The sequence below is a fragment of the Salvelinus alpinus genome, chromosome 16, assembly GCF_045679555.1.
Source record: "Salvelinus alpinus chromosome 16, SLU_Salpinus.1, whole genome shotgun sequence".
Classification (NCBI taxonomy): domain Eukaryota; kingdom Metazoa; phylum Chordata; class Actinopteri; order Salmoniformes; family Salmonidae; genus Salvelinus; species Salvelinus alpinus.
Window position 1 is genome coordinate 41,741,064 of NC_092101.1, and position 21,680 is coordinate 41,762,743.

The following is a 21,680-nucleotide window of genomic DNA, read 5'->3' on the forward strand; positions in this document are numbered from 1 at the left end:
ATATGGCTGTAAAATAAGGGTTAATCAAGAATTCATATCAGGTGATTTTATTTTAAGACAAATACTCTATTGGTACAAAATAAATGTAATGCTGTTACATTTGAAAATATTGAAAAACAGTCAAGTAAAAAATTGTCATGCTTGATGTACATAATTAGGCATTGACAAAACAGCAACCATTCATGTTGACAGGAGGGTTCTCTAGAGAATAAAGATTCTGAATGATTGGCCCTAGACTGGTAGTTGGTCCATGAGCCGTATTGGTCTTTGGTGCTCATTGACTGAAGCACTGTGCTTAGTTTTTCTCTTTCTGTTGGGTGGTAACTATCCAGTTCTGTTTTTCCACCCTAATAATTACTCAGTTATCATCTGGCCCCTACCTCCCTAATGATTACTCAGTTACTTTTCTTCTGGTTCTTCCTCACAGATTGTGGCGGCTCGGCGATCTGGACAATGTTGAAGTAGAGGAGGAGGCCCAGGAAGTGTAGGTAGGAGAACACAGACACCAGGAGGGGAAACAAATCAGGCAGCTGGGCCGGAGGGGCCAGCGCGACGCTCATAAAGCTCAAACCAGCCATGGCCGTGATGGAGAAATAGAACTGCAGGAGAGATGGACAGAGAGTTCAGTTCATTATTTTTCAAGGGAGTTAAGCCATCACAGGATATAAGCCAAGAGCCAAGTCTCCCTCTCAGCCCAGAAGTGGGGCTCAAAATTCAATATAAATTTCAGTCAAATCAGAAAGTGAATTTGACATGGTATTCAAATTGTTTATCTATTTAGATGGGCTTAAAGTATTTCCTTGGCCCAAGTCATAACTATTCAAACTAGACCAGACTGGAAGAAAAAAAATTAGACCTCACATGACCATCCATCCCTCAATCACAAGCTGACGTTTATTTTAGCCCCGACCGGTGCGTCCAGAACGGAAAGGCAAACAGTGTTAGTAGCAGGATCAACATGAACACGTCTATTTGGGACCTGCGGACCCAGGGATCAGTGAGGGTAGGTGTCGTAAGCACCTCCGTATGAGACCAACCCCATGAAACCCTAGCCCCATCACTGGGCCTCCTTATTTACGCCTCTTGTGTAAATAAATGTATCTAAGCAAACCTGTGTTAATGACTCTATAAAAAGACACCTTCCTTCTGATCTCACACAGCTCTGTCTGGTGGCGGTGTCTGGCTACGTCCCCATACCCTATAGAGTGCACTACTTTTGACCAGGGCCCATCCTATTCTCTCTGTAGAGCCCTATGGGGCCTCTAGTCAAAAGTAGTGCAGTATATAGGGAATAGGGTGCTATTTGGGATCCCCCCTGCCCATATGTCACTAAAGGAGTGGATGGTGCAGAGCTGGCCAGGGCCAGGCACTTCAGAGATGCCTGTAACTTAAATAAGTGATAAATAATACTTGGGGCCTGGCAGTGGCTTTCATCTGGCAGATAGCCTAGTGGTTAAGCGCGTTGGGCCATTAACTGAAAGGTTGCTGGTTTGAATCCCAGAGCCGGCAAGGTGGAAAAATCTGCCGTTCTGCCCTTGAGCAAGGAAGTTAACCCCCAACAACAACTGCTCCCTAAGCGCACATTTCGGTTGAATGCATTCAGTTGTGCAAATGACAAGGTATCCTCTTTCCCATCCCAGACAGCCTACACAGCTTACAGTACAGTGGCACATGGTCTTTATTTATACAGTTGGAGAGATATCTATATCTTCTCACGCTGATGCCATTCAGGTTAGAGCCGCCGTGCTCCAGTATGTAGATACCACTTAAGACTATTAGAAACACCAGCCATAGAGACAGGCTGCTATGAAATCACTCTGACTACAACCTGATTGCCAGTTAATAGAGGACCACAATGGAAAGTCTTGACTTTGTGTATATAATCCTCTGTCATTTTGGTACATGTATTTTTTTGCCTGATGTGGCCTCTTTGTGTATTTAAAATTGTCAAATCTAATTCAGCTCATCTCCCTACTAACTTGTGTAAAGAAAAGATTACTAGACAGACAACATTGCAACTATCTTCCTGGTAAAGCAAACTGGGTCACACTTTATTTGGATAGTCTGGATTTTTCATCATCATACGATAAGGGTTAAGGTTAGGATAACGGCGAGGGTTAGTTGAAATGTTACTGATTAGTCTGTAGAGCATCTACAGATGTACTATCCAAATAAAGAGTTTGCTTTGCAATCTGATACATTTCTTGCTATGAATGAATGATGACAGGCATATGGGGTAGTGCAATGTGAAAGGGAATTTGTTTACACCACCAGGCCACACTTACTTTCCACTTGATGACTCTGCCGAGGTCCATGCGGGGCATGCAGATGAGGAGGCGGCGGTAGGGCCCCAGACGCAGCTTGTCCTCTGAGCAGTGCTCAAGGGCTAAGAGCAGGTAGACGGAGAAGAACAGGAAGGCCAGGGAGGTGACCACGTACGGCACCAACAGACCATCCTTCAGAAACAACGGCAGCATACTGCAGAGGAGGACGGGGAGGGAGAGAGTACAAGAACAATGTAGCCCAAAACACAGCTGTACTAGGGCCTACTTAAATCCAACAAAACCCCATCTATTCATTGGCAAAACACCTAAAAAAAATGTTATAAATACATACTTTGCCAATCTAACAAACCCAGTGCATTCAGATGCTCTTATAATAACTGCTTAAGCAACCATTTGACTAAATTATGCAACTATGTCTTCAATTTACACAAACAACCTGTACACTATATACAGTGCATTTGGAAAGTATTCAGACCCCTTGACTTTTTCCAAAACATTTTACGTTACAGCCTTATTCTAAAATGTATTATTGTTTTCCCCCCCTCAATCTACACATAATAACAAAGCAAAATGTTTTTTATTTTATTTTTGCAAATGTATTCAAAATAAACTATCACATTTTACAAAAGTATTCAGACCCTTCACTTAGTACTTTGTTGAAGGACCTTTGGCAGCAATTACAGCCTTGAGTCTTCTTGGGTATTGAGGCACACCTGTATTTGGGGAGTTTCTCCTATTCCTCTATGCAGATCTTCTCAAGCTCTGTCAGGTTGGATGGGGAGCGTTGCTGCACAGCTATTTTCATGTCTCCAGAGATGTTTGATTGGGTTCAAGTCATTCAGAGACTCGTCTCGAAGCCACTCCTGTGTTGTCTTGGCTATGTGCTTAGGGTCGTTGTCCTGTTGGAAGGTGAACCTTCGCCCTCAATCTGAGGTCCTGAGCACTCTGGAGCAGGTTTTCATCAATGATCTCTCTGTACTTTGCTCCTTTCATCTTTGCCTTAATCCTGACTAGTCTCCCAGTCCCTGCCACGTAAAAACATCCACACAGCATGATGCTGCCACCACCATGCTTCACTGTAGGGATGGTGCCAGGGTTCCTCCAGACGTGACGCTTGGCATTCAGGCCAAAGAGTTCAATCTTGGTTTCATGATCTGAGAGTCTTTAGGTGCCTTTTGACAAAATCCAAGCGGGCTGTCATGTGCATTTTACTGAGGAGTGGCTTCCGTCTGGCCACTCTACCATAAAGGCCTGATTGGTGGAGTGCTGTAGAGATGGTTGTTCTTCTGGAAGGTTCTCCCATCTCCACAGAGGAACTATGGAGCTCTGTCAGAGTGACCATCGGGTTCTTGGTCACCTCGCTGAGCAAGGCCCTTCTCCCCCGTTTACTCAGTTTGGCTGGGCGGCCAGCTCTAGGAAGAGTCTTGGTGGTTCCAAACGTCTTCCATTTTAAGAATGATGGAGGCCACTGTGTTCTTGGGGACCTTCTATGCTGCAGAGAGCTTTTGTACCCTTCCCCAGATCTGTGCCTTGACGCAATCCTGTCTTGGAGCTCTATGGACAATTCCTTCAACCTCATGGCTTGATTTTTGCTCTGACATGCACTGTCAACTGTGGGACATTATATAAACAGGTGTGTGCCTTTCCAAATCATGTCCAATTAATTGAATTTACCACATGTGAACTCCAATCAATTTGTAGAAACATCTCAAGGATGATCACTGGAAACAAAATGCACGTGAGCTCAATTTCGAGTCTCATAACAAAGGGTCTGAATACTTATGTAAGTAAGGTCTCTCTTTTATTTTTAATACATTTGCAAAAATGTCTTCATCTGTTTTTGCTTTGTCATTATGAGGTATTGTGTGTAGATTGTTTGTTTATTTTTTTCATCAATTTTAGAATAAGGCTGTAACGTCACAAAATGTGGAAAAGGTCAAGGGGTCTGAATACTGTATACTGAAGGCAATGTATACAAAAGTATGTGGACACCCCTTCAAATTAGTGAATTCAGCAATTTCAGCCACACCCGTTGCTGACAGATTGAGCACACAGCCATGCAATCTCCATAGACAAACATTGGCAGTAGACTGGCCTTACCAAAGATCTCAGTGACTTTCAACGTGGCACCATCATAGGATGCAACCTTTCCAACAAGTCAGTTTATCAAATGTCTAACCTGCTGGAGCTGCCCCAGTCAACTGTACAGTCATGGCCAAAAGTTTTGAGAATGACACACATATTACTTTTCAGAAAGTCTGCTGCCTCAGTTTGTATGATGGCAATTTGCATATACTCCAGAATGTTATGAAGAGTGATAAGATGAATTGCAAAGTCCCTCTTTGCCATGCAAAAGGACCAGCTGACATCATGTCAGTGATTCTCTCGTTAACACAGGTGTGAGTGTTGACGAGGACAAGGCTGGAGATCACTCTGTCATGCTGATTGAGTTCAAATAACAGACTGGAAGCTTCAAAAGGAGGGTGGTGCTTGGAATCATTGTTCTTCCTCTGTCAAACATGGTTACCTGCAAGGAAACACGTGCCGTCATCATTGCTTTGCACAAAAAGGGCTTCACAGGCAAGGATATTGCTGCCAGTAAGATTGCACCTAAATCAACCATTTATCGGATCATCAAGAACTTCAAGGAGAGCGGTTCAATTGTTGTGAAGAAGGCTTCAGGTTACCCAAGAAAGTCCAGCAAGCGCCAGGACTGTCTCATAAAGTTGATTCAGCTGTCGGATCGGAGCACCACCAGTACAGAGCTTGCTCAGGAATGGCAGCAGGCAGGTGTGAGTGCATCTGCACGCACAGTGAGGCGAAGACTTTTGGAGGATGGGCTGGTGTCAAGAAGGGCAGCAAAGATACCATTTCTCTCCAGGAAAAACATCAGGGACAGACTGATATTCTGCAAAAGGTACAGGGATTGGACTGCTGAGGACTGGGGTAAAGTCATTTTCTCTGATGAATCCCCTTTCCGATTGTTTGGGACATCCGGAAAAAAGCTTGTCCGGAGAAGACAAGGTGAGCGCTACCATCAGTCCTGTGTCATGCCAACAGTAAAGCATCCTGAGACCATTCATGTGTGGGGTTGCTTCTCAGCCAAGGGAGTGGGCTCACTCACAATTTTGCCTAAGAACACAGCCATGAATAAAGAATGGTACCAACACATCCTCTGAGAGCAACTTCTCCCAACCATCCAGGAACAGTTTGGTGACGAACAATGCCTTTTCCAGCATGATGGAGCACCTTGCCATAAGGCAAAAGTGATAACTAAGTGGCTCCGAGAACAAAACATCGATATTTTGGGTCCATGGTCAGGAAACTCCCCAGACCTTAATCTCATTGAGAACTTGTGGTCCATCCTCAATAGGCGGGTGGACAAACAAAAACCCACAAATTCTTGCAAACTCCAAGCATCGATTATGCAAGAATGGGCTGCCATCAGTCAGGCTGTGGCCCAGAAGTTAATTGACAGCATGCCAGGGCGGATTGCAGAGGTCTTGAAAAAGAAAGGTCAACACTGCAAATATTGACTCTTTGCATCAACTTCATGTAATTGTCATAAAAGCCTTTGACACGTATTAAATGCTTGTAATTATACTTCAGTATTCCATAGTAACATCTGACAAAAAATATCTAAAGACACTGAAGCAGCAAACTTTGTGGAAATTAATATTTGTGTCATTCTCAAAACTTTTAGCCACGACTGTAAGTGCTGTTATTGTGAAGTGGAAACGTCTAGGAGCAGCAATGGCTCAGCCGCGAAGTGGTAGGCCACACAAGCTCACAGAACGGGACCACCGAGTGCTGAAAGCGCGTAAAAATAGTCTGTCCTCGGTTACAACACTCACTACCAAGTTCCAAACGGCCTCTGGAAGCAACGTCAGCACAATAACTTTTCGTCGGGAGCTTCATGAAATGGGTTTCCATGGCTGAGCAGCCGCTCACAAGCCTAAGATCATGCGCAATGCCAAGCGTCGACTGGAGTGGTGTAAAGCTCGTCGCCATTGGAATCGGGAGTATCACTAAAAATGCATTCTCTGGAGTGATGAATGACGCTTCACCATCCGGCAGGCCGATGGACAAATCTGTTAAGTTTGGTGGAGGAATAATGGTCTGGGCCTGTCTTTCATGGTTTGAGCTAGGCCCCTTAGTTCCAGTGAAGAGAAATCTTAACACTACAGTATACAATGACATTTTAGACGATTCTGTGCTTCCAACTTTGGAACTTTCCTGTTCCTGATTCTGTGCTTCCAACTTTCCTTTCCTGTTTCAGCATGACAATTCCCCGTGCACAAAGCGAGGTCCAGACAGAAATGGTTTGTCGAGATTGGTGTGAAAGACCTTGACTGGCCTGCACAGAGCCCTGACCTCAACCCCATCAAACACCTTTGGGATGAATTGGAATGCCGACTGCGAGCCAGGCCTTAATCGCCTGAGCTCACTAATGCTCTTGTGGCTGGATAGAAGCAAGTCCCTGCAGAAATGTTCCAACATCTAGTGGAAAGCCTTCCCAGAAGCGTAGAGGCTGTTATTTTTTTAAACATTTTTAGTCATTTAGCAGACGCTCTTATCCAGAGCGACTTACAGTAGAGTGCATACATTTTATTACATTTTTTACATACTGAGACAAGGATATCCCTACCGGCCAAGAGCAGACGCTCTTATCCAGAGCGACTTACAGTAGAGTGCATACATTTTATTACATACTGAGACAAGGATATCCCTACCGGCCAAACCCTCCCTACCGGCCAAACCCTCCCTAACCCGGACGACGCTATGCCAATTGTGCGTCGCCCCACAGATCTCCCGGTTGCGGCCAGGTGCGACAGAGCCTGGGCGCGAACCCAGCCCAGCCTGGGCGCGAACCCAGAGACTCTGGTGGCGCAGCTAGCACTGCGATGCACTGCGATGCAGTGCCCTAGACCACTGCGCCACCCGGGAGTTCTGTTATAGCAGGTGTCCACATATTTTTGTCATGTAGTGTATGTCTTCAACAATGGGTGGAGTGGAGATGCACAATGTGAGCCATGCCAGTTAGACAGGACAACAGGCCCACAGAATGCCCTGCTGTCCCTATACAAAACATGCTTAGAGAAGAAGTATGTTGACTATGCAGTGTAATCCAGATATCCCTACACTAAACCACGCACACAACAATTAGTACTACCGGAAGAATTTAACAATAGCTGGGGTGAAAGTTAGTACTACTAACTTAGTAGTCAGCTTCACCCCCTCTCTTCTCTGACTGCTACCTTTACAATGACTACATTTGATATTTTCTTGACTCTTCACAAATAAAATCATCCAAAGAATATCAACACAAATTCATCTGGCAAAGCATCCTATACTTTTTGAGAATTTCCTCTAACAGCGATTTATTTTTTGGGGGTTACATTTAATGTACAAGATTTTACTTTTCGAACAGTTTCTCCTATGACCTTTAACCTGGTCTGTTATTATTGGTCCACTATAGTTTCCCCTACTGTAGCTTCCTACCTGAAGGTGGAAGCCTGTAGAAACCAGATGGCTGGCAGAGGAAGGTCATTCAGTAGCAGGCAGACTGGCCTAGAGGCAGACAGAAAAGGTTACACACACTTGAATTATACACACTTTATTTAACAACATGGGCTCTGGTCAAAAGTAGTGCACCATATAAGGAATAGGGTGCCTTCAGAGGCAGCCCATCGCTCCCCAGGCTTCTAATTACAGAAGTACTCTTTGCGTGCAGTGGTTTGAACCAAAATTGTTTTTCAATTGTTTCGTTCTGAACAGAAGCATTATTTTTTTCTGTTTCGTTCCACTGTTCCAAAATAAAGTTCTGGACCGGTCGAACCAAAAAAATGTGCCGGTTTATATCATTCCTTTTTACATTAGCTCAACATTCAATTACTTCACCAATCACTGCGAATAGAGCAGCTTGCTATGGAGCAGGAAAGCTATAGTTGTTTTAGCCTAGGCAGCTGATAGTGCATGGGCGCTATCAGCTGTCTAGGCTATGGCTGTTTAGATGCGCGATGGACAGACAAGTGTAGGGCACGATATGCAAATTACATTTTGTGTGTGGGGAGAGACCGAGAGGGTGGAGGAGGAGGCTTGGCTTGAAGCGCTGGGCATCTTTTTATGACATGCATTATCTGAATTAGGCTCACAGAATTATATGGAGTAGCAGATTCTACAGAGGAACTTTTAATGTCTTTGGACTTCCGAGAGTTGGCATAACGTTGGACCAGAGCTAGCTAACAAGCTTGTGTGTGAAGGCTTTGCATAGGTGCCTCGTGGGACCCCCAGAAAATGCCCGGAACATGAAAGAACGTTAAAAGGTTCCTATGCTTTTAAAATTAAAGTTCTGTTCCAGAACAGCATAGATCACTTTCATTCCCAGTTATAATTCTGTTCCCACAATAAAAAAATTAAAAATAACTTCTGTTCCCTGAACCGGTTCCAACTCCTGTTTGTATGTCCAGTTACACCCATTCCTATAGTCCCAATAATTGATTCACCACAAACAACGCCCTCCTTCTCTTCGCCACTTCCTCCCTAAGCCCTGACATGCATTACTGATTGATTCAGGGACAGACATGTGGGAGATATAACTCAATAGTTAATAAAGCAACAATCAGCCTAATTTAGATGAATAGATCAGCAAAATCTGTAACCAAATCCCACCGCGCAGTAAAACCTAGATAGCCTAGCGATTACAGCTGCCTGTTGCTTTTTATATACTGCACTGCAGTCGGTGAGGTAAATGATTAGGAACTGCAGGCAGGAAGGCACACACTCATGCAAACACACACTCCTAATCCTCCCCTCTACTCACAAGGCAGGCAGGAGGATTGATTTCTCGTGGACTTGAAAGGAGAAGAGGAAGAATGCCAGAGACGAGTTGACCTGAAATGACATTTTACACAGGTTGGCATTACATCATTCTCTGTTATCAAACATCAGTAAACTGTACAAAAATACTCACTTACCAAGGCAAGTTTGAACTGCCACAATGTAGGTTTCATCAAAAGTTTTATAGACGAAGGTAGGATAGCCAGGAGAGTGGTGGTCAAACTGAAAACAAAACAAAAACAGAATAATAATGTAATCCATCAACTATGATCAATCTGACCAAACAGTGAAGGGCCCAGCCCTGAAACCTAACCCTCTGGGTTAAACTGAACCGTGCGGCTGCTCTGCTGCAGGCTTGTTTTAACCCAGCCTGGTCAAACCATAAGACCCCAGCTATGTGGGAAATGTACCAAATACTGTCTCCGCTTAGGGCACCCCAGCATTAGTTTAACCCTTCAATTGTCACTCACGGGATAGAGACACAGGAAAGGAGGGGGGCCAGGGAGGTACCTCCACTCCGACTGAAGGGGTAGGGTAGGGCAGCTGTATCAGGCCTAAAGGGCCCCTGGGGAGAGGGGTATCGAGACCCCCAACATGGGGCAAGAGGGGTGTGCTAGGGAGGTGGGGGGGTCATGGTGATTTTGGGATACAGTTTCCAGATACCGTCCCACAGGTGATCCATCCTGACATTTCCGTTGAGACATTTTACAAAAACGTAGTAGTAACAAGCATATACATAAATACATGATCCCGTAGTCCACTTCTATTGTAACGAGGAGTGATCCATTGTTTTATGACACATTCTACAGCAAGGTATCCCTCCCCTAAAACATATCTATATTCACCCATGGCCAAAAAGCTCTAGTGTTTTAATTTGTTTTAAATACACTACAGTCTTAGAAGTCCCAGTTAAATCCTGGTCTTAACAGTCGGGCAGAAACGTGTCCATCCTGTGCAGAGTGCACACAGCACCCCTAAATATAGCCCCATAGGTTATTCAAGCACGTACCACCATGACAACATGAAAAGGGTTCTATGACTGACTGACTGTGTAGCATCTTCTCATTCATAAGGACCTTGGAGGAGAATCAGCTTTGACTGGAATAACACCTCATGTCAACACAGAGAAGTTAGCTAACTGCTGTTTCTCAAATAGTTTCTACTGACATTCCAAATTTGAAATCTCATCAGCAGATTTCCAATAGTTGTCAGATTGACCATAGCAGCTGGTAGTGATCAGTATCTCAGTATTCAAGGGATAATCTTGTTTTCACTCCGCAAGAGAGCATGAGATGGAGAGCGAGAGATGGAGATGGAGAGCGAGCGATGGAGAGCGTGAGGGGGATTGTGAGGGGGATTACCTGAAGTAGAGCTGGGTATCAGTGGACAGGATGGTCTTGATCTTTATCAGGACATTCAAGCTGCACCACGTGTTGGCCACTTTATCCTGTCAACACACTTTAACCTGTCAACACACTTTATCCTGTCAACACACTTTAACCTGTCAACACACACACACTTTTTAATAAGAAAATAAATACGTTTCATAGCTCACTTCCTATAACGATGCAGAACCAATAGGTTGATCATATTCCTTTTTGTTAATGAAGTGTTTATTATTGATGTGAATAATTTAAATGAGTTATAAAACTCATTACAAGGGTTTTAAATTTAGAAAACCACATATGGTATGACAGTACGCTGCTTTAAAAAGCATTCGGTTTTGAAGAGAAGGCTAATAAGTGGCATTGCTCCAACTAATAATTTCCCAACTGAAAGTGCAATACGAATTCCTTCTTTGCATTCCACAGTGTATTTGTACAGGAGCGCTTCGGAAAGTATTACCAGCCTCATAAATCGCCTGTCAGGTCATATGGAACGGGATGTCACTAGAAGCTATGCACTTTCTGTAAACTTGGGGACACAGGGTTAAATGTTCAGCGATAATCACATTACGATAATTTCTGCATTCTTCGGCACATTCAGACCACCCCATAGAAGAACACAGTGTGTCCACCCACCACACCACCCAAGGCATAGTTATAACCATTGGGAAACAGATCCAAACTGTCAGCCTTAACGACGGTCTTTGCGGTTGGGGTAGCTAGCAAGAAATGGAGGAAGGAGGACTGACCGTGTGATTTAAGGCCTTAGCAGTTGTTCTAAGATCAGATGTTAAGGCCCCCTGCTGCTTCTACTGGCTGTGATATGACACAAATTAGAAATACAATGCATAGATCACTGTAGTCTAATCATGTCTCGTAATAGTGTGGTCTTTTCTATAGGGTGAATTTCTATGCGGTCCACTGGGCTTGCTACAGCTGCTCAGAGCACAGCTGTGTGTGTGTGGAGGTTACAGACAGGCCCATTCAGCAGGCTGTCCGTCCTGCAGACGTCGAGGCCCCATCTCTCCTCAAACATCCCCCTGTAGCCCCCCCGAATAACGACCCTATCGGAATGTCCTCCAACGCCGCCTCGGCTGAGAGCTACACGGGAACCTGGGGTTCGGCTGCAAATGTGGGTAAGTGCCGATGGCGGCACTCTTCACCTATAAGCCAGCTTGGAATTTCATAGGCTGCAGCATTTGGTGCCATTTTTGTGAAGCAGGAAAACAGACGGTCAAAGTGCTGCGTGGTGGGTAAACGTACAACTTACCCTCCTCACCCCTCAACCTCCCCCACCACCCCTTCTCGCCCTGTCTGCTTGTCCCAGTCCGGCTTCTGCTTACGTGCACAATTTCACAATTAGTTCAGGCAGGCTTCTCCTGGAGACCCTCGCACCACAGGGTATAGAGTCACCCACACTTTGTGTATTATGTTTGTATCGTTTCATAAATAAATAACTGTCAGGCATACTGCCAGCCTGACCAACCTCACATAGCCTTTTGGGGGAGGGGGGGGGTTATTTGTAACATTTCTACCAATATTTCCCTAAAAAATACTTTACCCAAGAGTATAATGATATATCCCATTGACTGATGGTGGTTTTTCAGATCCCCTAACAATGCAGTTTGCAGGTCCATCGGAACCCTGATATTATGACATAACAACCATTCCTGGACCTGACTCCAAAAGCTAGCCACCGTTGGACAATACCAGAAAATAAATTTTATTGATTCTGTTTCCTTGTGACAAGAGACTGCACAAGGCTGACTGTTTAATTTTCAATTACTTCTCACATCACCGCACCTTGGGGAATGGGTGCAGGACACAGCGGGCACAGGGCAGGCTTCCAAAACTAGAGCAGCTGGCCTTGGCCTCTGAGCTGCCAACCACCTCTACACCGCCCCCCGTAACGGTGTTACCTCAGCAGCTCAACCATGACATGCTTTCAATATGTTCTAACTAATGTCCCCAGTGAGAGTCATCGCTGTCCATCAGTTTTTAATTTCCCCCCTCTGCACCTCTCCTCCTGTGTGGCTTTGCTGTGTGTACATACACGCGTGTAAGTTCACTTTTCAAGGACGCAGCAGTTTAGCTGCCAACGTTTTGCACAACGAATGGATGCACTCTGACATGCATATTGTTGGCCCTTGGCACCGAACCACGCATCACACGGCTAAAACATGGCCATGCAATGATGTGCTGAAAAGACTCTGGCAGTAAATGTGTTAGATTTATCTTTACCCCCCCAGTCACTACGACCTCCCCCCCCTGAGATAGAGCGAACCTGATCTTCTGACCTTTCACCATTTTATTCCTCTGTTTTCTTTGATCCTGCAGGGGATCCATTTCCAATTGGCTAAGCACAGAGGAATTGATGGAGGGTAGCAGGTTGTGTGTGTGTGTGTGTGTGTCTCTCTCTGTGTGGTGTGTGTGTAAGAGCATGTAGGCTGTGAAGAACAGGAGGCGCAGCGTACCACTCCTGTCTACGAGGGCAGCACTTTGTTGACTACTATAAACCTCCTCGTCTTTCTAACACCAACTGATTTCGACTTGGCAGATAGTGTGGTCTCTCAAGATTGGGCTGTGGGTGGAGAACCTGGTTTGGGTTACTCTGTTGGTCTCCAGAACATTCTACATGCTTTAGGTGACTCACGTCGCAGAATGTTAGGGAAACCACTTGACTTGATAATATGACTAATTGCCTTGAACACTGAAACCTTTTTGTACGTACCTCGAATAGGCCTCGCCCCACAGGGAAAAGGCGGTGCACCACCTGCAGGACCTGGCCAGGGTCAGACAGGAAGGGCAGCCAGCAGAGGGCAAAGGTCACCAGGACTGTTACAGCGATCTTGACCAGCAGGAACAGCCTGAGTGGGTGGTGGATGAGAAAACAAATGATAAAGTACACTGAACTTTTGAAACTGTCAAATACCCAAAACATAAACTTACAAACTGTCTAAGATATCCAAAACTGGCTACATTGATATGTACAGTGCAGTACAGTGCGGTGAAACATGATCATTCATATTGTCAACAGTATTAAATGGCTGAATTTCACATCTCTCGCATCACAACAGCTGTGAGTGGAACTATCCACCTCCCAAGTTAGTCAATATATGTTGGGAAAACCATGCGTCAGCTAAAAGTCTTTCACAGTAGGTCAGCTGTAGTAGCTGTGTGACGGTAAAGTTGCACACACAGGAACAGCCGAGGAGCTTGGGCATGGCCATAATGTCATCTGGACATATCTTCCCCCGCCCATCTAATCTAACTATCCATTAGCCCTTGGTACATTGTTACTAGATAAACAAATGCGGGGACACTAGAAACAGTCATCCAATCTGATTGCCTCGCCTCAGTAACTCTGCTACTCTGTTTTGGAGAAAATGTAGACTACTTTATGGGGCCATGTTTTGTGGGAAGGGCTATACAGACTTTTCTGGCTTGCAAACCGACTAGCGGTAACTGTAACCTAAACCAAACCCTTAACCCTGACCTAATTTTAACCAATTCTGAAATTAAATATTGATTTGCATTTCAGAAAAGTCTGCATAGCCCTTTCCATGTTTTGTCCACTGCCTACAGAAAATGTTTGATTCTGGGTATTACTTTAAAAACAATCATGCTGATTCAGTGAATGATGAATATAATATAATCTGATGTTTAATGCTTTTGGGAGGGATCTTAGACCATTCCTCCATACAGAATACTTCCTTGATATCCTTTATCTGCGCTTATGGACTGCCCTCTTCAATTCACAGACCGAGTTTACCTTGTATATTTATTTACCTTTTATTTCAATATTTGCATTCTATGGGCTCTACACACACACACTCCATCATCTTCTGACTCACACATAATATGCACATACAGTACCAGTCAAAAGTTGACACACCTACTCATTCAATGTTTTTTCTTAATTTTTTACTATTTTCTACATTGTAGAATAATAGTGAAGACATCAAAACTATGAAATAACACATATGGAATCATGTAACCAAAAAAGTATTAAACAAATCAAAATTCTTCAAAGCTTTGAGAGCTTTGCACACTCTTGGCATTCTCTCAACCAGCTTCACCTGGAATGCTTTTCCAACAGTCTTGAAGGAGTTCCCAAATATGCTGAGCACTTGTTGGCTGCTTTTCCTTCACTCTGCGGTCCAACTCATCCCAAACCATCTCAACTGGGTTGAGGTCAGGTGATTGTGGAGGCCAGGTCATCTGATGCAGCACTCCATCACTCTCCTTCTTGGTCAAATAGCCTGGAGGTGTGTTTTGGGTCATTGTCCTGTTGTAAAACAAATGATAGTCCTACTAAGCGCAAACCAGATGGGATGGTGTATCGCTGCAGAATGCTGAGGTAGCCATGCTGGTTAAGTGTGCCTTATTCTAAATAAATCACTGACAGTATCACCAACAAAGCACCCCATACCATCACACCTCCTCCTCCATGCTTCACGGTGGGAACCACACATGCGGAGATAATCTGTTCACCTACTCTGTCTCTCACGAGAGTTTTTGTGAGGACAGATTTCCACCGGTCTAATGTCCATTGCTCTTGTTTCTTGACCCAAGCAAGTCCCTTCTTCTTATTGGTGTTCTTTAGTAGTGGTTTCTTTGCAGCAATTCGACCATGAAGGCCTGATTCACAAAGTCTCCACTGAAAGGTTGATGCGTCTGTTACTTCAACTCTGTGAAGCATTTATTCGGGCTGCAATTTCTGAGGCTGGTAACTCTAATGAACTTATCCTCTGCAGCAGAGGTAACTCTGGGTCTTCCTTTCCTGTGGCGGTCCTCATGAGAGCCAGTTTCATCATAGCGCTTGATGGTTTTTGCGACTGCACTTGAAGAAACTTTCATGAGTTCTTGAAATGTTCCGGATTGACTGACCTTCATGTCTTAAAAGTAACGATGGACTGTCGTTTCTCTTTGCTTATTTGAGCTGTTCATGCCATAACAATGGACTTGGTCTTTTACCAAATAGGGCTATCTTCTGTATACCACCCCTACCTTGTCACAACACAACTGATTGGCTCAAATGCATTAAGAAGGAAAGAAATTCCACAAATTAACTTTTAACAAGGCACAATACTTATGTCATGCAATAAAATGCAAATTAATTACTTAAAAATCATACAATGTGATTTTCTGGATTTTTGTTTTAGATTCCATCTCTCACAGTTGAAATGTACCTATGATAAAAAATTACAGAGCTCTACATGCTTTGTAAGTAGGAAAACCTGCAAAATCGGCAGTGTATCAAATACTTGTTCTCGCCACTGTATATATTTTATAGTCATTTTTGCTCATCGTGTCAATAATTTCAGGTCCCCACTGTATATCATCTCACCACACACACAGTCCCATTCACACAAACCCCCTTAGCCAGGGGTATAAGTCTAAGTCAGCTAACTCACCCTCGGCCTGCCAGGCCCTGCTTGAAACACTTGCCCAGTAAGTAGCAGAAGAAGGGTAGGGAGTGGTAGAGCTCCATCTGTTTGTAGTTGAGGGACAGGACGAAGGCCAGAGAGCCCAGCACGTCCCAGCCCAGCCCCAGACCCACCACACCCCATAGGGCCAGCCCCAGGCTTATACTGTTATATCTGACGCCCAGTTAAAGAATACATAGTCATGATGGTACTGTTACCGGATGCTCTGCTATGCCTCATTCATACAAATCCTGGTCTCCTATCAAACTGCTTCTACCATGATTCATCTCATTTATATTCACACTGGCTTTCACACTGTACAGTGCTTTCTGAAAATATTTCATACCCCTTGACCTTTTCCACATTTTCTTTCATTACAGCCATATTCTAAAATAAATTACAGATTTCTTTCCTTCATCAATATACATACAATACCCCATAATGACAAAGCAAAAACAGTTATTTTTTAAACATTTTTGAAAAAACTGAAATATCACATTTACAAGTATTCAGACCCTTTATTCAGTACTTTGTTGAAGCACCTTTGGCAGCGATCACAGCCTTGAATCTTCTTGGGTATGACGCCACAAGCTTGGCACACCTGTATTTGGGGAGTTTCTCCCATTCTTCTCTGCAGATCCTCTCAAGTTCTGTCGGGTTGGATGGGGAGCGTCTCTCCACAGCTATTTTCAGGTCTCTCCAGGGATGTTTGATCAAGTTCAAATCTGAGCTCTGGCTGGGCCACTCAAAAACATTCAGAGACTTGTCCCGAAGTCAGGCCTGCATTGTCTTGGCTGTGTGCTTAGGGTCGTTGTCCTGTTGAGGTCCCAGTCTGAGGTCCTGAGTGCTCTGGAGCAGGTTTTCATCAAGAATCTTTCTCTACTTTGCTCCGTTCATCTTTCCCTCGATCCTGACTAGTCTCCCAGTCCCTGCCACTGAAAAACATACCCACAGCATGATGCTGCCACCACCATGCTTCACCGTAGGGATGGTGCCAGGTTTCCTCCAGATGTGACGCTTGGCATTCAGGCCAAAGAGTTCAATCTTGTTTCTCAAGATCTGAGTCCTTTAAGTGCCTTTCGACAAACTCCAAGCGGGCTGTCATGTGCTTTTTACTGAGGAGTTGCTTTCCGTCTGGCCATTCTACCATAAAGGCCTGATTGGTGGAGGGCTGCAGTGATGGTTGTCCTTCTGGAAGGTTCTCCCATCTCCACAGAGGAACTCTGGAGCTCTGTCAGAGTGACCATCGGGTTCTTGGTCACCTCGCTGAGCAAGGCCCTTCTCCCCCATTTACTCAGTTTGGCTGGGCGGCCAGCTCTAGGAAGAGTCTTGGTGGTTCCAAACGTCTTCCATTTTAAGAATGATGGAGGCCACTGTGTTCTTGGGGACCTTCAATGCTGCAGAATTTGTTTGGTATCCTTCCCCAGATCTATGGACAATTCCTTCGACCTCATGGCTTGGTTTTTGCTCTGACAAGCACTGTCAACTGTGGAACCTTATAAAGACAGGTGTGTGCCTATCCAAATTATGTCCAATCAATTGAATTTACCACAGGTGGACTCCTAACAAGTTGTAGAAACATCTCAAGGATGATCAATGGAAACAGGATGCACCTGAGCTCAATTTCAAGTCTCATAGCAAAGGGTCAGAATACTTATGTAAATAAGGTATTATTATTTTATTTTTTAAATAAATTTGCAAACAAATTCTAAACCTGTTTTTGCTTTGTCATTATGTGTTATTGTGTGTAGATTTCATGGAAAATTTGTATTTAATCATTTTTAGAATAAGGCTGTAATGTAACAAAATGTGGAAAAAGTCAAGGGGTCTGAATACTTTCCGAATGCACTGCACATGGGATGACAAGAGATGGTCATGATTTTGACATAAGAATAATATGATCCAGTGATAGAAACAGCTTTGGTTTTTAAAGGATACTGGAAATGCCCGTAGTCGATTAGAATAAGACCTGGATAGAGCAGGATACAGAGGACTGTGCAGACCTAGGCAAGAAGAGAACACAACACACATTATAGTGAGACGGGCAGGTAATGCCAATGTAATACAGTATCTTTGTTTTTGTAATTCTCAAAACTGAGACTGCACTTATTTTTAGTTACACATCAAATAGAGGGAATGTAAATGTCAATTCTGACATACCTTCTTTTTGTTTGATCCTTCACTGAGGTAAAAACTGTAAAGAACAACAGCAGGAATGTATATCAGCAGATCTGCAACAAGAACTGAGCAAAGATACATATATTCAGTCCCACAAATGAATCACCATGCTCTTCGTTGGTGTCTCACTCCTATGTGATGCTCGTCACTCAACCAACAGTCAGTGCGGGGGGTGGGGGGTTCTTTAACCTGTACTATTCTTTAAACTGGCTGTCAGTAGTGTTGATGTGTACTGTTCTTTAACCTGTCTGTGAGCAGCGTCGATGTGTACTGTTCTTTAACCTGTCTCTCAGTTGTGTTGATGTGTACTGTTCTTAAACCTGTATTTCAGTTGTGTTGATGTGTACTGTTCTTAAACCTGTATTTCAGTAGTGTTGATGTGTACTGTTCTTAAACCTGTATTTCAGTAGTGTTGATGTGTACTGTTCTTAAACCTGTATTTCAGTAGTGTTGATGTGTACTGTTCTTAAACCTGTATTTCAGTAGTGTTGATGTGTACTGTTCTTAAACCTGTATTTCAGTAGTGTTGATGTGTACTGTTCTTAAACCTGTATTTCAGTAGTGTTGATGTGTACTGTTCTTAAACCTGTATTTCAGTAGTGTTGATGTGTACTGTTCTTAAACCTGTATTTCAGTAGTGTTGATGTGTACTGTTCTTAAACCTGTATTTCAGTAGTGTTGATGTGTACTGTTCTTTAACCCGTCTGTCAGCCCGTCTGTCAGCAGTCTTACCTGTGGCTCTCATAAACAACTTATGTCCATAGCTTTCATGACCTCGAGACGCATGCAACTCCACCCAGTCTGGGTTTATCAGCTTGGCCCTGCAGGAAAGCACAACATAGTAATATAATAATGATAATAACATTTATAATATATACTGCAGTACTGTGTGCATACATTTTCATACGGGTGGCCTCAGCAGGAATCAAACTCATGATCCTGATGTGTGTGTGTGTGTGTGCCCTCAGACTTACACATGTGCACAGAGCAGGCTGTGGTAGGCTGTGAGAGGGGGATAGTCCAAACCCCAGTAGTTTAGTACGTTGTCTGTAGTGTTGAAGTACCTGAAGGATGAAAACAACATTAAGTTATCCTAACTATTGCTTAGAAACTATATAAAAACACACAAAGATGCAAGACAGGACCATAGGCTATTAGACAGCTGCATAGACCAACCATTCATGAACAGGCAGATTGTATGTCACTTCTTGCCAGTGCCTTTGAGCTTCGTAGTCCCCGAACATGGGTGGTTTGCCTGCCCCTGAAAATAAGAGAAATGGGTGAAAATGCTGCTGAATAATAATAGCTAGCTAGCTATAGCAAATATGCAGAGGACGAGATTACAGTCCTGCTGTTGAACAGTGGCTAGCTAGTAAGCAGACTCGTGTTTATGTCTGTCTAGCAAGAAAATGTGCATAATCATTTCACCAAAATACCGGTTGGATTTTACCACTCAAAATCAAAAATTTTACAATGCAAGCTGGCTAGGATTTCTAGCTAACTATGTAGCTATGAAACAGAGGGCTGTCAGTGAGCCCTGCAGGTGCAACATTAGCATAAAGCTAGCCTGCTATGGTCCACTTCCTACCTGAATAAGAGTTCAAGGATACAGCCCATCTTGCCGTAAGACCGAGCAAAACAGAAATGGACACAAGGCTCCAGTTCTCCATGACCGATACTATAAAACAGCTTTATTATTGGCAACGAAATACTATAATTCTCGATGCATGTTGCAGCTTCCGTGCAGGATTGTTGTTTACACTTCCTGAATACGTCAGCGCAGGCGCCGGCTGATGACGTGTCGTGGTAACGCTCGGTTCTTTTTTGGTCAGAGATGGATGATGCTGACGATAGAGAATATTCGATTTCAATCAAAAGCGGAATAAACCGAAACCGACATTATCACATAATATGTCAATATGCACAAATAGTGACGGAAAGAAGATTGATAGTGAAGGATTTAGCTACTTTGGCTATTTGTTCAATATGTGATTTGGACATTGAGGGAACCAGTTTTTCCACAAGTAGGCTAACCTATACACTCTTAGAAAAAGGTGCTATCTAGAACCTAAAAGGTTTCTTCGGCTGTCCCCATAGAGGACCCATTGAATAACACTTTTTGGTTCAGGTAGAACCCTTTTGGAGGGTTCCATGTGAAAAAAAACTTTCCACCGAGGGTTCTATCTGGAACCAAAAAGGGTTCCACTATGGGGACAGCTGAAGAACCTTTTTGGAACACTTTTTTTTCTAAGGGGCTCCCGAGTGGCTTAGCAGTCTAAGGCACTGCATCTCAGTGCAAGTGGTGTCACTCCAGTTCCTGGTTCGAATCCAGGCTGTATCACATCTGGCCGTGATTGCGAGTCCCATAGGGTGGCGCACAATTGGCCCAGCGTCATCAGGGTTTAGCCGGGGTAGGTCGTCATTGTAAATAAGAATTTGTTCTTAACTGACTTGCCTAGTTAAATGAAGGTTAAATAAAAGTAATTGGCCACATGGGCTTAGGCATTTGGTTTGAGGTTACATTAACTAGTAGACAGTAATTTTAGCCATTATTTTGACCCACATGATAAAATAATGCCTATAGTCTAAAACTTCAGTGAGTGCTATGATAAGGCATGATTCTCTATGAAGGATTGACAAACAAGAGAGGTAACAATATGTGACAACAATAGGAGGTAGTTTATGAATATGTAAATGCTGTAGCACAATATCATGTATCACCAAGGTGCTTGTTGTCACCCCCAGTATACTGTCTATCTGCCCAGAGGCACATCCTGTATGACCTTTCAGTCCGGTGACATCTACAACCATGTCTATGTTTCCATTCCGAGGGGTGAGAAGTTGTTGGATGAAACACGTCACTTCTTTGTGGTTCATGTATCAATTATTTATAAATAATAATAACCTTGGACAACTGCTGATTTGCAATGACACTTTCATTACAATGAGAAGCCTATAACTCATTGGTGGCCATTAGTTATTAATACCCTGGTGTGCCAGCTTTACTTTGTCATTTATTGCTTAATCTCTGCGCCTTTTAAATATTCAATAACTGCTGTATCTACATTTACTGTCTATGATCTGGCCTGGCTTGTCACCCCTGCTATAATGCTATAATGAAGGCTTTCCACGTCTTGCTTGACAATGCACTATGTCCAAACTGGCACCCTCTTCACTAGTGCACTATATAGGGAATAGGATGTAATTTCAGTCACAGACCCAGGCTTTGGTTGTTTCTTTACCTTCAGTTTGGAATGATACATGAAGGTAGATAGATAGAGAAATGGATAGATAGATAGTGAAATTGATAGATGGATGGATAGATACAGTTGAAGTCGGAAGTTTACATACACTTAGGTTGGAGTCATTAAAACTCGTTTTTCAACCACTCCACAAATTTCTTGTTAACGAACTATAGTTTTGGCAAGTCGGTTAGGACATCTACTTTGTGCATGACACAAGTAATTTTTCCAGCAATTGTTTACAGACAGATTATTTCACTTATAATTCACTGTATCACAATTCCACTCTGTCAGAAGTTTACATACACTAAGTTGACTGTG

The 21,680-nt window shown here is 43.6% G+C and overlaps 1 protein-coding gene across 1 annotated transcript; it reads right to left on the reverse strand.

Moving 5' to 3' along the window:
* Positions 1-31: 31 nt before the first annotated feature.
* On the reverse strand, positions 32-19,939 carry alg6 (ALG6 alpha-1,3-glucosyltransferase). The gene is made up of 14 exons (XM_071346254.1): positions 19,706-19,939; positions 19,294-19,378; positions 19,092-19,181; positions 18,850-18,938; positions 18,100-18,182; positions 17,878-17,942; positions 15,928-16,113; positions 13,242-13,377; positions 10,487-10,572; positions 9,263-9,347; positions 9,109-9,179; positions 7,788-7,856; positions 2,286-2,478; positions 32-599 (listed from the first exon to the last, which is right to left on the reverse strand). Exons 1-14 carry the CDS (start codon positions 19,785-19,787, stop codon positions 396-398), a joined length of 1,524 nt encoding a protein of 507 aa, XP_071202355.1. The 5' UTR covers positions 19,788-19,939; the 3' UTR covers positions 32-395.
* Positions 19,940-21,680: the final 1,741 nt, after the last annotated feature.